Here is a 15,222-nt window from a genome sequence, read left to right as displayed (position 1 = left end):
CAATTTGAATCATTTTGTAAATTGATCGGGTTTACTTTTGAAGAAATTGAATTGTCTGTTAGTGATGACAATGATTGATTAACAGACCGATTAGCTTCATTGGATGACAATTTAGATTGGTTTGAATTAAAATGATTTCTATTACCTGTGATACTAGTAGTAGTGGTAGTGGTATTAGTAGTATTAGTATTGATATTATATTTATCAGATTGATTTGATTCACGTAACTCATTATGATTATTTGATCGACTAGCGGAATCAATTAGATTGTGTGTATTCAACTGGGAACAAAGTGATGATGATGATGTTGTTATATTGATTGTTGAAACATTAACACATGATGATGTTGTAGATAACTTGAAAGCTGATGAATCTTGAGACCAATTAGGATAAAATGTATTCATACTATTAACATTATTATTATTCCACAAGTCCATTGAATTCAGTTTATTAAAAGTATATTCAGTATTGTTGTTATTGTTAGAGGTGGTCGGTATTCTAGATTCATTACAATTGGATAAACACTGACTAATGTTATATGAATTTAATCGAGAAGATGGTGAAAACAACATTGATGATGACGATGATAACGATGATGGTGTCCGTGGTGATGATGAAGATGTCAGCTTAAAATTTAACTCTTCAGTTATTGAATTATTCAAATGATGATATGAGTTTTTCAATGGAAACGATGATGTTGATAAATCTAACATTGGATGATTTGAACGAGATGAAAGTGAAGGACTGATAAATGCGGAAGATTTACCTGTATAACAGCCAGGGATTGCGTGATGTGGTTGGTTTAAGCGTAAACTGAAATCAGATAATGATGATGATGTTAATGTACGTTCATTTGTTACATTATTATTAGGATTTATTGATGGACATAAGAAGCTTGAAGGAAATGTATGAAATTTCGATGATTGGCCAGAAGTATTTGACTGAGATGAATGTCCAGGACGTATAAATGGATCTATAAAATTAGCTAATCTTTGCCTAGCAAGATGATGAGTTCCTGTTTGTGGTTGTTGTGATGCTGCTATTCCATTAGAAAATTCTTCTGGATCCGCTTCCGAAATAAAACGTATACACTTTTTCTTACGACTAAAAATAAACATACGGTAAAATGCTTAATACAGTACAATCAATTTTGATTGAATGAATGAAATACTTAGTGAATACAACTCGAATGCTTAAGCCAAAGTACCTAGAGCAAGATTTGAATCAATGACTTAGGATTTGAAAGTTAAATGTTCCAATCACTTAGTACTAATCGTTGGTGTATAATTCATTTAATAGTTTGTGTCAAAGTATGACAAACATGTGCAGCTTTGGGTTCATCGACAGTTCTTAAAAGAATATTATTAAGTTAATACGTCAAACCTGATAATATTTTTCAAAGGATGGCAAATCGATTGATGAAGTAGTGAAACTTCATCAGTTGAGATGGCTGGGACACGTGTTACGTATGCCCAACCACCGACTGCCTCGACGTGCAATGCTTTATGGTGTAGGAGTAGGTTGGAAGAAGACCAGGGGCGGCCAGACAAAAACGTAGCACAAATCCATGAAGTCACTGACAATTGGACTGAGCCATGTTGGTAGGTGTAGACTACCTGGTTGGAATTCGCGAGATGATAGCAATCGATGGTTAGAGACCTTGAATGATATGGCTCAAAATCGTTTGCAATGGCGAAGGTACATCCACTCTTTGTGTTCTACCAAATTCTAATCTTCTGAATCCTCCATGTCCCTTTCGTTTTTCTCTTTCTAAATTAACTTCACTGGATTATACTCCTTGAATAACATCTTCAAACCCTAATCTTTTCAATTACTGCTTATAATCTTACTAATTCTACCACTATGGGATGTACCTAGATCCGTGTTAATGTTTACCGTTTGCTTCAGATACCAGTACATTATCCACTTAGCTACTGAGTCCAGATAGTCTCTCGTTTGTGCAACGAGTATAAGTTTTATTTTAATTTGTAATGGTTTGGATTATCCCGTTATTGATATTTTGTGACTGAATTTCAATCCATCTTAATTACAGATACATCTAGCTGAGGAGTCCCAAATAGGATGGAACGTGAGTCTTAGATTCAACTGCTAGCCACATTTTATCCGTTTCATATAAATATATGTGGTGTTGAAAATTATTTGATTACCGAATGTATATGTTGAGCTTTACGAACAGAACAAAAATAGAACTGGATATAAAACAAAAAACCTACCGACATGGTTTACACCACATATTCTGATGTTCCAAACCAAATCTAGCACGACATTTTTTCAAATTCCCTCCGGACAGTTCACTTGCAGTCATAGCTACCGCTGCTGCAGCTGCAGCTACCGCCGCCACAGTAGTTGACACATTCGAATGAGATGAATGATTATTTTTTGTAACTGTTTTCACATGACTACCTGATGTCGATGATGATGGTAATAGATCAGTCATACATCTTGATGAATTATGATGTTTATTACCACCACCACCACCACCACCTCCATTAAAACTGAAAGTAGACATCAACTGTGAAGGTAATGAACCGGGAAAAGTTGGAAATTGATTAGAAGACATTGATGAATAAGGTAAATGATCTAAATGAGAAGAATATCTATAACCAGACTGATAACCAGTCGGCATTATTGAATGTGATGGATGTCTATTTTCATTGTCTACTGATGCCGATGATGATGATGATGATGATAAATTAATCATTCCAGTGAATCTAGGAGATAAAAATGAATGATTTTTAGAATGTATTGATTTGTTATCATGATGTATTGATGACAGTGAAGAAGGATAGAATACAGATGATGTGTCACGTTTAACATTTAGATCAGAATGTAAAAATGGATAACCTGTGGAATGTTGAAATAAATTTGATACATCATGATGATGATTACTATTATTATTAGTAGTAGTAGTATGATAAGTATATTCATTTGGGATTAAGTTCATAGATTCATTATATAATTTATTTAATTCATGATTTCGAGTATAGAATGTAGTTGTTGATGAAATAGACGATGTAGTATTGATGTTAGATGTGGTTACAACACTGGCAGTTAAAGATGTAATCATATTATTTGAATTGAAGTTAAGTTTAGATTTTTTATTCAAATCACGTATAGTTCGAAATTTATCTAATTCATCATTAGCACCACTAGTATTATTATTAGTAACTATGGGGACATGAGGGGATAGACGATAACCTATGTCAATATTGGAACGATCTTGATGATCATTATTATTGATTGTTGTCTTGGATTCATTGAAATCATCTTTTACACAATACTCAGTAACATATCGATTATTCTTAACATTATTATTATTATTATTATTATTATTATTATTTTCATCATTAACAACAGTATTCATAAATGTTTTATAATCGATAGAATTTACATTCATTGATTTTACATGTTGTCTTACTTCACCTAAGAAATTACAACCATCTTCTTCTTTTAAAGTTGCAATAGGATCTAGTTTAGTAAGATTAGAAGTAATTCGTTTAGGTAGTGTTAATGATGATGATGATGATGACAATGAAGACGATGAGGATGTCGTGGATGTCAATGATGATGATGTCGGTGATGAGATAGATGGTGCTGTTATAGTAAATGACTGATTTTGTTTTCTACATAATGATGAATTCGATGTCATAGGATTTTGCTGATGATTAGAAGAGAATTCTGAAATAGTAGTAACAGGAAATATAGATGGAGGATGTGGAGAAGAACATTTACTACCACTACTACTACTATGATGATGATGGCGATGATGATGATGATTAACAACATCATCTGATAAATGATCCATTTGTATTTTTGAACTATTTATTATCATTGAAGATAATGAATCATTTGAATGAGTCTTATTATTTAAAGAATGATCAGAAATACATGAATTATGTTTCTGTTGATTATTATCAATGTCTAATGGAAACGATTTATAACCATTCCATTTATCTAATGAAGTGTTTACTTTAGTTTTATCCATCATAACAGTTGAATCATTCAATAATAATAATGATGATTTGTCATATGAATGTGTATTAATTATTGACTTATTTATATGACGTGTTCCACGTATATGTAAACCATGTTTATGAAATAATTGTCGTCGACGTTTACGACGTCTAGCATGATATGCATAATTATCACGTGCTGACCAATTTGGATATAACTGTTGATGTAATTCTTTTTCATGTCTAGCCAATTCATAATATTTTGTTTGTTCTTCTCTAGTTAATTCATGCCATTTTTTACCTAATACTTGATTAATTGCAGCAGATTCTTTCAAAGTACATTCTTCTTGTACACGTGAACGCATTTCTTTCATAAATAGCATAAATGCATTTAATGGTTTCTTAATATGTATACCTTTTGATAAACATGTCGTTGATGTCGTTGATGATGATGAAATAAGATTGGTAGTCATTTTTTTCTTCAGGCTTTCTTTACAATTATCTAGAGATGATTCTTCATTAATCACTACATCACCATTATTATTGTTATTAATGCTATTAATCCCTGATTTTGTTAAGGCTTTTGCAAAATCAAAACTTCGACGATCACGAGATCTAAATAAATGGTAAAGTATTCGAAAGAAAAAAAGTAATACTACTATATTAGCTACCTTTCACATATTGTATACGCTTAAAATGAACAAACACGCTTGGTAAATTTACTTGTAATTTTTGAACTACTTACAAGTTATTAAAGTAGTAAACGTCTCAAACAGTTGATTTTTAGACTCACAAAATTTCGGAATAGTTACAGTTGGTAGGAAAGAGCAAAGGACTCTTTATTATGATGTTTGATATACGAATGAATATAAATGGAATACTGTATGATTTGAAATAAACAAACAACTGTTATATTAAGACGGTTTACGTTAAGGAGAGACTTCAACTAGATAAGCATGCAACAAAACAGTAGGATAACCGATGACTCCTTCCACTACGGCCGATTCCAGGACATCCAGGCCTCACAGAGAATATATTAGCTCGCACTTATTGAACTGAAAGAAAACATTCCGCATCTCGAACTTCAATTAATTCGCAACCTTCCCGTAATTAGAAGATATTAGGGGAATGAACTTAACATTTCATTTCTTCAATACTAAGTATAATATGATGTTGTAATAAGTCAGGTTGATTTTGATGTTTCAAACCAAAATTTTGACGGAATTGTCAAGGTTATCAGAGAATTAAATTTGACTAAAATTAACGATACAATATTGTCGAGCATAAAAGTGATTGAAAAATTTTATTCTGATACAGAGAGCAGTTGTTTAACAGTGACCATATTAAATAGTTAGGCAAATTTTGTCCTACAATAAATGTGATCATTCCAATGAATAGCCAGTATTTAAGTATCCAGTATAAGCATTTTAATAAAAAATGTTGATTGATCAAATTGTTGTCGACCATCGTTGAGCAATTGACTACTGAGATGACTCATATTGGTTCTTATCACATCACTGTCTAATGTTATCTCTTCGTATTTAAAGTATACAGCCCATACGAATTGTCTATACGAAAATTCCAAACAAAATACGATTTTGTGAGCTCAATTCTAAAATGAATTGGGGTTAGATAGTTGTTGATATGGATTAGATCAAATACTTTGTAAAACGATCAGGCAGCATTATTGTTATTATAGAGAAACTCTATGATATAACTTGAAGTCTTGACATATTGTCTTAGGAAGGTATCTCGTTTAAAACGAAAAACATTACATTCTGACGATAACACTGTAGCCTGAATATACACATTCATCGATGGAAATCCATTCACTTACATAAAGTAAACGAGTTACGGGTAAGAAACTACGGGTTCAAATCCAATCAATCAACTTTAATTTAAGTAACCAGGTATTTGTTAGCATTAGCCTCTTTCCAACACACAGACGCGCACACATAATTAGAGTAGTTCAGAGTGGACTACATAAACATGCCCTTAGCAGTGAACCAGTTTACTTCTATATGGTGACAGATATAATTTATGGACTGAAGTAATGGTACTATTAAGATCACGAACCAATCTACGTTAGACAACCATTTAAAACTTAGAAGCAGTGGAAGATCGTTTCGTTCTAGTATTGCGGGAAGCCTCAACAGTGCACATGAACGACCGAACGACTGAAAATCAAACCCGAAACTTTCAATGTTGCTTGAAAGCGAGCGTCCAGTGCTTTCAGGTTTTCAATGGTTGCTTAACTTAGGTTGGTTCGCGATCTTAATTAAATTCAACAATCTGCACAACTCTATACTGACAATTATAATAATAATAGAATAACTAATACTATCTCTCAGCCTAAGGTGTACATCTCTGTTAATGACATTTATAGTTAGGAGATAAATAAAGTCAAAACCGTTTGATTGTAATTCCTATAGCTGTCAACCAAACAACAACAACAATCAACACGCGTCACTTTCTACAGAGATGGTATTCAATCATTCCACATACACACACACAGATACAATAGACATAAATTATATTTATTATTTTAACACTGATAAATCAAGTTTTAGAAAATGAGAGGGATTTTATTTATTGACAGGCTATCAACCAAGCTGCTTTCAAACTTTCTATAATCATTATCATTTTGAAAACAAAACAATAACAATTACAATAAAAGATAACTGATCTTTCACTTTTTCGCCAGTTTCTTTTCACACACACACACACTTCCCCATTCTCTCTTTATCCCCCACCTCTCAATTGTTAAACTGAATGCTATCCATCAAATAATAAATTTGCCACCTGTCTCATCTCAATAATCTATTAATTCACTATTTACCAATCAGTTATGGTAATATATCACTCATGAGCCCCCTCACAAGCACACACAAACACACATTAGTCAGTTTCACAAATGAATGGATAAAACAAATGAATAAATTATAAAAAAAGAAATAATAAATTGGTAGAAAACGACAACGGTGACGGTAGGAACAGAATAACTTCTGTAAGATGACTGTCTTTAATGTCAAGCCTCATTAAATAGATTAGTCTATATGGTAGTATATAATTCTTGTATGTATATATACATATGGTAAGGAATAAACTATATGGCTCTCACAATGTACTTGTGTGTTTATGCGTGCAATAAATGAAGAAGGGGGAACAGTGAAAAGATTAAAAACAAAGAAAGTCTATGGAAATATTCCAAAGAGAAAAGAATGCATTGAAACAATAATGATAAATACATTTCAAATCTATGCTTAATTGAATGAACAAAAAAAAAAGAAATCGACTACGACAAACACAAACACATGTAGATATGTACATACACATACACAAACACACACACACACGCGCAAGTACGTGCATAGATATAAATAACGGAAATGAATAAGACATCTTGTCTAATTTAGATTATTAATTCATCAATTTCATAGTCACCATTATTTATTTTATTATGAAAATAATCTATTCGAAATTTGTCATGGAAACTTAAATCTATGAGCTAACCAATTCATCAGTAAAGTACACACACGCACACACACAAATATATGTGTATATATATATGTAAGATTTTTTCCGACTCGAAAACAAAAACATTCACTGTTTTCCTCTCCCTCGCCCCCCCTCTCTCTCTCCCTCGTGTACACACGAATTCCAAATTGAACATAATCAAGAGAAAAGACAGGGGGGAGATATTTGAAGAAAATAAAAATGATATAGAAAATTGAAATTAGAAATTTCAGAATTGGAATCAGTTCTCAATGAGAGTTAACATCATAGTGTAGTCAGTTTAGATGAATTGCCTTTTTGATCAAGTAAACATTTTTTTTAACAATATCATATTACTGAATAAGAAAGAAAGTAGTATGATATGGAAATTATTCCAGAGTATATCAATATATTTTATATAGTTAAGATCATGAGTCAATTGAAGCTAGACAACCATGGAAAACCCGGAAGCACTGGACGGCCGTCTCGTTCTATTGTGGGACTCCTCAGTAGTGCTCATCCATGAGGTACTTCCTGGAGTTCTAGTAAGAAGCAGTGACCAGTGGAGTTCAACTAGGTCTGTTGGGAGATATCAACTCACTGAAGATATTGGTGAATGGTTGCTCAATTTCGTGGATCGGTTGAAGTTAGACATTAACAGCGTTGGATGCCGGCCGGCTAAGTGGTCTATCGGTTAAGTGCTCTGGCGTGAGACTGGTAGGTCCTAGGTTCAAATCACGAGAGGCGGGATGGTGGATGAGCACTGCTGAGGAGTCCCAAAATAGGACGAAACGGCCGTCCAGTGCTTCCAGGTTTTCGATGGCGATCTAGCTTCAATTGACTCATGATCTCAGCTATATAAAATTACTGAAATCTCCACAAAACCCCTTCTGTAATATCAATATACGTTTAGATCGTAATTGACAGTGGAATGTAAGTCGTGTGTTTCACCCTAGTTTGGAATTGTCAGCTGAATGTGCTTGAAATTAGCTTTGTCTATGTTCATGTTAAGACTCAAGATCAGTGAGCATTGTTTCAAAAGTCAACATGTTATCCACAGTGGTTGATCAAAAAGAATTTAGTTCTGAATATCAGTTATAAGAAAACACAAATGTTCCCAAACACTAAAAAAGAGACCGTTCGCCCAAGTTTCTCACATCGAAACCATCTCATTAAATAAAAGTCTATCGTTCTTGACTTGTCAACTTTAATCAAAACTCCAAGTTAAACATCATCACCATACACTTGATAGCTCCATCATACATGATAAATGCTTCATTAAACAATGTTTTGTTACAGTGAATCAATAAATATTCATAATCAAACTGTAGAAGAATATAAAGATAACAATATAAGAACCTCTTACCTTGAACTAAACAGATGATTTCGACTGGACCATAGTCCGGGAGAATTAGTTCGATCTAATGTATTAAGTATATTAGTGTTTCTTCTTCTTCTTCCTACTCCCCCACGACCACTAACACCATCATTATCACCTCTGACAACAGCAGAAACAGATGATAATGTTGAAGATGTTGAATTACCAATCATAGCACTTGCAGCTACAGCGGCTACTACCGCTGCTGCAGTTTGTTGACGTCTCCAAAGACTGTTTGGTGTTGAATTATTATTATCATTACCATTATTATTACTGTTATTATCTCTATTTTGAATTGATGATAACGAAGATGTCGACAAAGAACCAAATTGTACAGTTGGTGATAAATCTGATAAAGAAATTACTGACGACGATGATGATGTTGATATTGATTTCATTTCTCTGATAGAATCTTCAAATGTGAACTCATTACTCAATGAAGTTGTTATACATGGTGTCGATGGAGCTGTATGTACTGAAGACGATGACGATGATGATGACAAATTTGAATTGAACGTAGCGGCAGCTGCTGCTGCAGATAATAACTGCATGTGTGCAGCGGCTGCGGCGGCAGCAAACATACTAAATTAATAAATAAATCAATGAATGAATAAAAAATGGGTATAAGTACTACAACCAATGACTTTTATATAATCTGTTATAATAAGAATAGAATAATAGTGGAAACCAATTCATTCTTTATTACAGAATTATCAAGACAAGTGTATCACTTATACTTTGAGAAAAGACAAGTTATTCCTAGTGGAATGAAAATAACCGATTATCAGCTAGATTGTATCATTTAACATGAGGTATTGATTACCCTAGGAGGATAACTGATAACAAGCTAATAGTTACCAAACCACGCAGTTATCTATTAGTACTTTCAACAAGTGGAATTGTTGTCAAGGTAATCTTTTGATGCTACAGATTTGAATATATATATTCAACCAGTATATTTTATGAAAGCTGATACAGATCATTTTGAATATGGTTTGAAATAAATGTTAATAATATAATTCTATTAGTATTAACTATCCTCGACTGTAGATGCTTCCTTTATAAAGTGGTTAGTCTATTGTGGTATTGTGGTGACCGCACAGAGCTATATTGGTTGGAATACTCGTTCTGTTCGTTCCTATTATCTCAAGAGAGTTGGTTAAAGAGGGTTAAGATCTGAAGAGTAATTAGCTAACACACCAAGAACTTATCACACAAAAGGAGTGTATGTGACCTGTCTCAAATAGTTTTTCCTTCGGATTTATAGTAACACTCATAGGTTATCAAGATCATCAGCTTTCTTTCCAAGTTCCTCAAGAAGAATAGTTTTTTTCCCACTATATCGGTAACCTAAAAGTGACAACCGCACTCATGCCTCTAACAGTATCCGACTGACTGAGCCTTAACTACCAATTGCAGACAGAGTCAACATCAATGAATAATTCATAGTTGCTTTTTTGTGATGCAGTCAGATATTCATTTCATACAACAAACACCAGTTATATTTAATGTTATTACTAACAAAATATAACTAACAGTTAAGACAGCATAAACATTAAATATGAAAAAACCTCACTTTAGCAAGAAAAGTAGGCTAAAACTTAGCTTTTCTCTGTTTCTCTTTTTCAACCTCATTATGAATACAACTTACCTAGGAGAATAAGGACTAGCAGCGGTAGAATTAGTTGAAGTAGACGCTCGACTACTACTGTGGTTATTATTATTACTCGTATTATTATTGTTATTTTCACATCTATGATATAATCCAGCTGGAGATAATGATGAAGTAGTTAGATTGCTACTATTTGCTTTCGGTGATGGTACCATGCCGCCAATACTATTTGGTGATTTCACCGATTGTAAATGATTGAAAAGAGCTGATCTATTAATTGATCCGGATGGACTTAATGGAAACAATGTATTATTATTATTACCAAGAGAAGGACATGGTGAACTTTGATGACTATTAGAGGATGTGAAATATTGCTGAGATTTATTGGATGTTTTTGGTGAACCTGTACCACTCCAAGATGCTACTGCTGCGGCTACAACTGCCGCCGCTGCACAGGCTGCAACAGCATAGAAATTAGACGATGTTGAAGGAGATGAATCATGTTGAATAGATCCATTAGGTAGTGATAATGATGGTGGTGGTGATGATGAAGATATTTGTCCAGATCCTTCTAATAAGCGACTAGCATGTAATGTATTTAAGAGTTTAGGTGGATCGATTGGATTGTCAAACGAATGATAACCTTTAATAATGTAAGGATAAAGTAAATAGATTGTAAGATTTGGATTTGAGAAAAAAAGGATCATATCAATTTATTTTCATTGAAATACCATTAGTTCATACCTGTTATCTACTAGAACGCTGGGATTCAGTAATATATACATAAAATTTCGAAATTACTTAATTGTTTAAATATATCATTGAGATAAAAGTCGTTATTATTATAAATAATAATAATAATAATTATTATTATTATTATCTGATCACATAAATATTGGTACAAAGGGGCACCGAATACATGTGCGTCACACAAGTCACTTGATTTATGTGTGAGCTATGATACTGCCCGGATTCACAGACCGAAGCAGGTGGTTTTCTTAGGAGGCCACACCCGGAGCCTTTGACCTAAAGATCTAATCCACAAGACAGTGGAGCAACGTAATGAGATGCAGTCCCATGGTAGTCGGTCACCAATCATTGGTTCGTACACCAAAATCAGTGGTTGGAAATGTTAACTGACATGGTTAAGAATTAATTACAATGGCTCAGATGTATTTACTTTCTATCTTCCTCTAGGTATTGAATTCCAAAATTTCTTCATAAGTGCCGTATCATTTCGTCTTTTCGAACCATATTCTCAATGTCGAATCCCTCTCTTTATCATTACCACCAAATTATTTCAGTCAAATTCCTTATTTATCTTCTGATTTACATCTCACCCTGCTAATATAATATGGCAACTTGGATCAATTCACATATGCGCGATGCTCTATGTTGATTGTGATAGACCGATGAAGCGAACATTTGACAGCTTACGACTTGGTAGTTGAAATTCAAGTAGATTAACTATTAGAGCCTAACTCGCCCACGCAACACTATCATGTTAAGAATATCAATACTGAATTACTTGAAAATGACCATAATGATAATAATAGTAATAAACACACTTACGAGATGTTGGCAATGGTGATCGACTATGTTCTCGTACTGAAAGTCCAACTGTTGATTCTATGTCACGTGGATAATTTAACATATTCATATTATTAGAGGTTAAATCTTTTGACTGACGAAGACATTGCTGATTATATGATAATGAAGGATGTGTCTGATAAGTATTTGTGTATAGTGATGATGATGATAATGATAGTTTATTGAATTTATTCTCATTTATACAAGTAGCGGTATTAACAGAAGTAGTAGAAACACCAGGTATATTAGTAGTACAGACATTATCATTCCTAGTTTCAATTGAGTTCATATAGTTTTTACAATTTTCTAAACTTAAATCAAAATTACCCATCGTAGTATAATTTCGACTGTTTGTTGGATATTTTGAACCAAACTTTAAAATGTCATCATCATGTTGAACTGTTGTTTCATGTGGAGATTTTTGAGAAAAAGCTGCTGCTGCGGCAGCGGCGGCGGCTGCCGCAGCAGCAGCCGCTGCACCACATCTGAATGAATCATAAAATGGTATAAATCCGAACGGATTAGGAACACATGATGGGAACTGAGTAGTCTGTAATCAATTAAAATAATAACAACAAATGATAAAATAAATAAAAAGGAAAAGAAAGAAAATGAGGAATTGAAATTTTAAATAACACAGGAGTTTTAAATCGTGGTAATTTCTGTTTACTTGTTAGTATAAATTATTCGTCACGTATTGGGTGACGGTTATATAACCTGGTCTCAAGTCACACTGTTTGTGTTAAAGTGAGTATCGCTACTATTACTATTATTATTATTACTAGTACTATATGCACTACTACTACTACTACTACTACTACTACTACTAATAATAATAATAATAATAATAATAATAATAATAGTAATATCAAGCTGTTAAAATTGAACTATGCACGGTTCAGCTTGAATACGAAATCTATTGGTTGGAAACCAAATAAGTAGCAGTTCTACTTCAGTTAAATGAGGTAAACAAACACATTCATGATTAACCACCATACTGATCTAATGGTTAGGTGCTGGTCGAGAAACTTGCAAGCTCTAGGCTCAATACACTGTGAACTGATGGGAGTGCACTGCTGAGAAGTTCCACCCTTGGAGGACACAACTGTCCAGTGTTTCGTGATTTCGAATGTCTATGATGTAAACTGCAAAAGTCAGAAATTTCTACAAAACCTCTATACTAAAAATACATAATTATTCTATAAGTAGGATTTAAATATGCACTGCAAAGGAAACAAACTTTCAAATCTGGTCGGTGGATGACACAAATATGATGAAGTCAAAAACATTACTGAATGGATAGAGTTAAATAAAAAAAAAAGCAAACTCATGGCAATAATATTGATAATAGCCACTTCATGTCATAAAATATATTTCCAGAAAACACAAAATTACAACATGTAAGAACCAAGAGTTGATTGAAACAGAGGTTGGGCGAATAAGAAGTGCTTGAAAGGATGATTTGTAAAAAAAAAAAAAAAGAAGACCAGGATATTAAGGAAATACAGATAACAATTATTAAGAAAATGAAACCAGTTGTAGTACGATTAAAAATATAAAGAATTACCAGATGGTTACTCTGCTAAGTTGAAACTTCAAATTATTTCAAGAAGTTTGTAGCCTTTGTTACATTTTATGATTTACAGTATGAACTCATCTTATTCAAGCAATTACTGAAAACTACGAAACACTGAAAAGCTGTTTCGTTCCAGTATAATATTCCTCGGAAACGTGTATAAACAACCCCAGGATTATAGAATCCATGTTTCATATCGAATGAGTAACCATTTGATCACTGAGTCATAATCCTGTGTTTTACATTTCTGACTTAGATTGATTAGTGATATCTTTCAATCCTATTGGGGTCCGCGTGACTGCCGTAACCAATGGTTGGAGACTTTAGGTGACATGGCTCAGAATCGATCACAATGGCGTAGGTGTATACACTCTCTGTCTTTCTTCCTGTACTGTATCCTTATATACAATCTTTCTTTTATATATTACCACCACTAAATCAACTACTTCAATTCAATGTTCATCTTATTGCGCTAATGAGGTATGGCAACTTGGACCGATGCATATATGCGCCTGGTCCTACGTTGTAGCTGACTGACTGACTCAATCCTATTGGTGAGTAACTACCACTCATACACGTTATGATTGAAACCAAATGATCAAGACTTTCCACTAGAACTTTGGGAGTTGTTCAACAGTCCAATGTTTCCTAATTTTCAATCACTATTTACGTAAGATCAGTTCATCATATAAGGTTTGCAGTCACAAAAACGGACACAATTCCTATTTTTAATCTCATATTATTTTATATAGAGTAAAAGTAATCAACAAATGAATTCTATGTATCCTATTTAACCTGTAGGTAATTAATTATATTAACCTGATGTATGATACCAAAAAGAGACAAGAGAATTTAGTTATCCATAAATTATGCCTCCTATATATATGATGAATATATAAAACCGAAAACAAGAAGCCAGTATTATCTCCGTGTGTGTGTGTCAGAGATTTATCATGTACAATTAACTGTAAATAACAATTACTATCATTTAGAAATAATTATCAAAAAATGATCAATTACTAATAAGATAAATATGCATTATCTACTTATCTATCTATCTATACTACTATTATTACTACTAGTAGTAGTAGTAGTACTAGTAGTACTGAACATCGACATCCATATCACCGTCAGAAGAGTTTCATAAAATGAAGAAAAAAAAAATAAACTGATTAAAATGTATCATATTCTGATTGTTAATTTCCCTTTTTTGCGGGAGGGGGGAGGGGTGGCGCGGGGTTGTATGTATAGAATTATGGTCAACAGAAAATAAGATAGAAACAACAAAATATCCTAATGTAATATAATTTTATCCTGAATGTATATCCATCAGGGTATTCACTAGATAACTGTATATATGTATATAAACATGCATTAAATAACATTGTAAAATGTTCATTGAGCATATACACATGTGTAATACCATTAGTAGTAATGCTACATGATTAACGATAGTAACGATAGAGTATAGGGGGGGAAATGAGATTGTATCTGATAAAAATTATAATTATGCACTTGATAAAACAAACTGACTCATATCTGTTTATATTTTTATTTACTAAATTATTTGTTTATTTATTTTTTGTTCTGTCTCTTC

At 33.0% G+C, this 15,222-nt stretch overlaps 1 protein-coding gene across 1 annotated transcript; it reads right to left on the bottom strand.

The window, feature by feature from the left end:
- Nucleotides 1-9: 9 nt before the first annotated feature.
- Nucleotides 10-12,380, bottom strand: Smp_131260 (putative pangolin; the record flags this gene model as incomplete). Its single annotated transcript, XM_018798426.1, has 9 exons — nt 10-55; nt 88-145; nt 767-1,104; nt 2,235-2,337; nt 4,135-4,589; nt 8,836-9,078; nt 9,217-9,409; nt 10,650-10,916; nt 12,032-12,380. The coding sequence occupies 9 exons, from the start codon at nt 12,378-12,380 to the stop codon at nt 10-12; spliced, it is 2,052 nt and encodes a 683-aa protein (XP_018653369.1).
- Nucleotides 12,381-15,222: the final 2,842 nt, after the last annotated feature.

The sequence above is a fragment of the Schistosoma mansoni genome, chromosome 6 (assembly GCF_000237925.1).
Source record: "Schistosoma mansoni strain Puerto Rico chromosome 6, complete genome".
Taxonomy (NCBI): domain Eukaryota; kingdom Metazoa; phylum Platyhelminthes; class Trematoda; order Strigeidida; family Schistosomatidae; genus Schistosoma; species Schistosoma mansoni.
The sequence above is the reverse complement of the archived record's forward strand: the minus strand, read 5'-3'. Positions and strand labels throughout refer to the sequence as shown.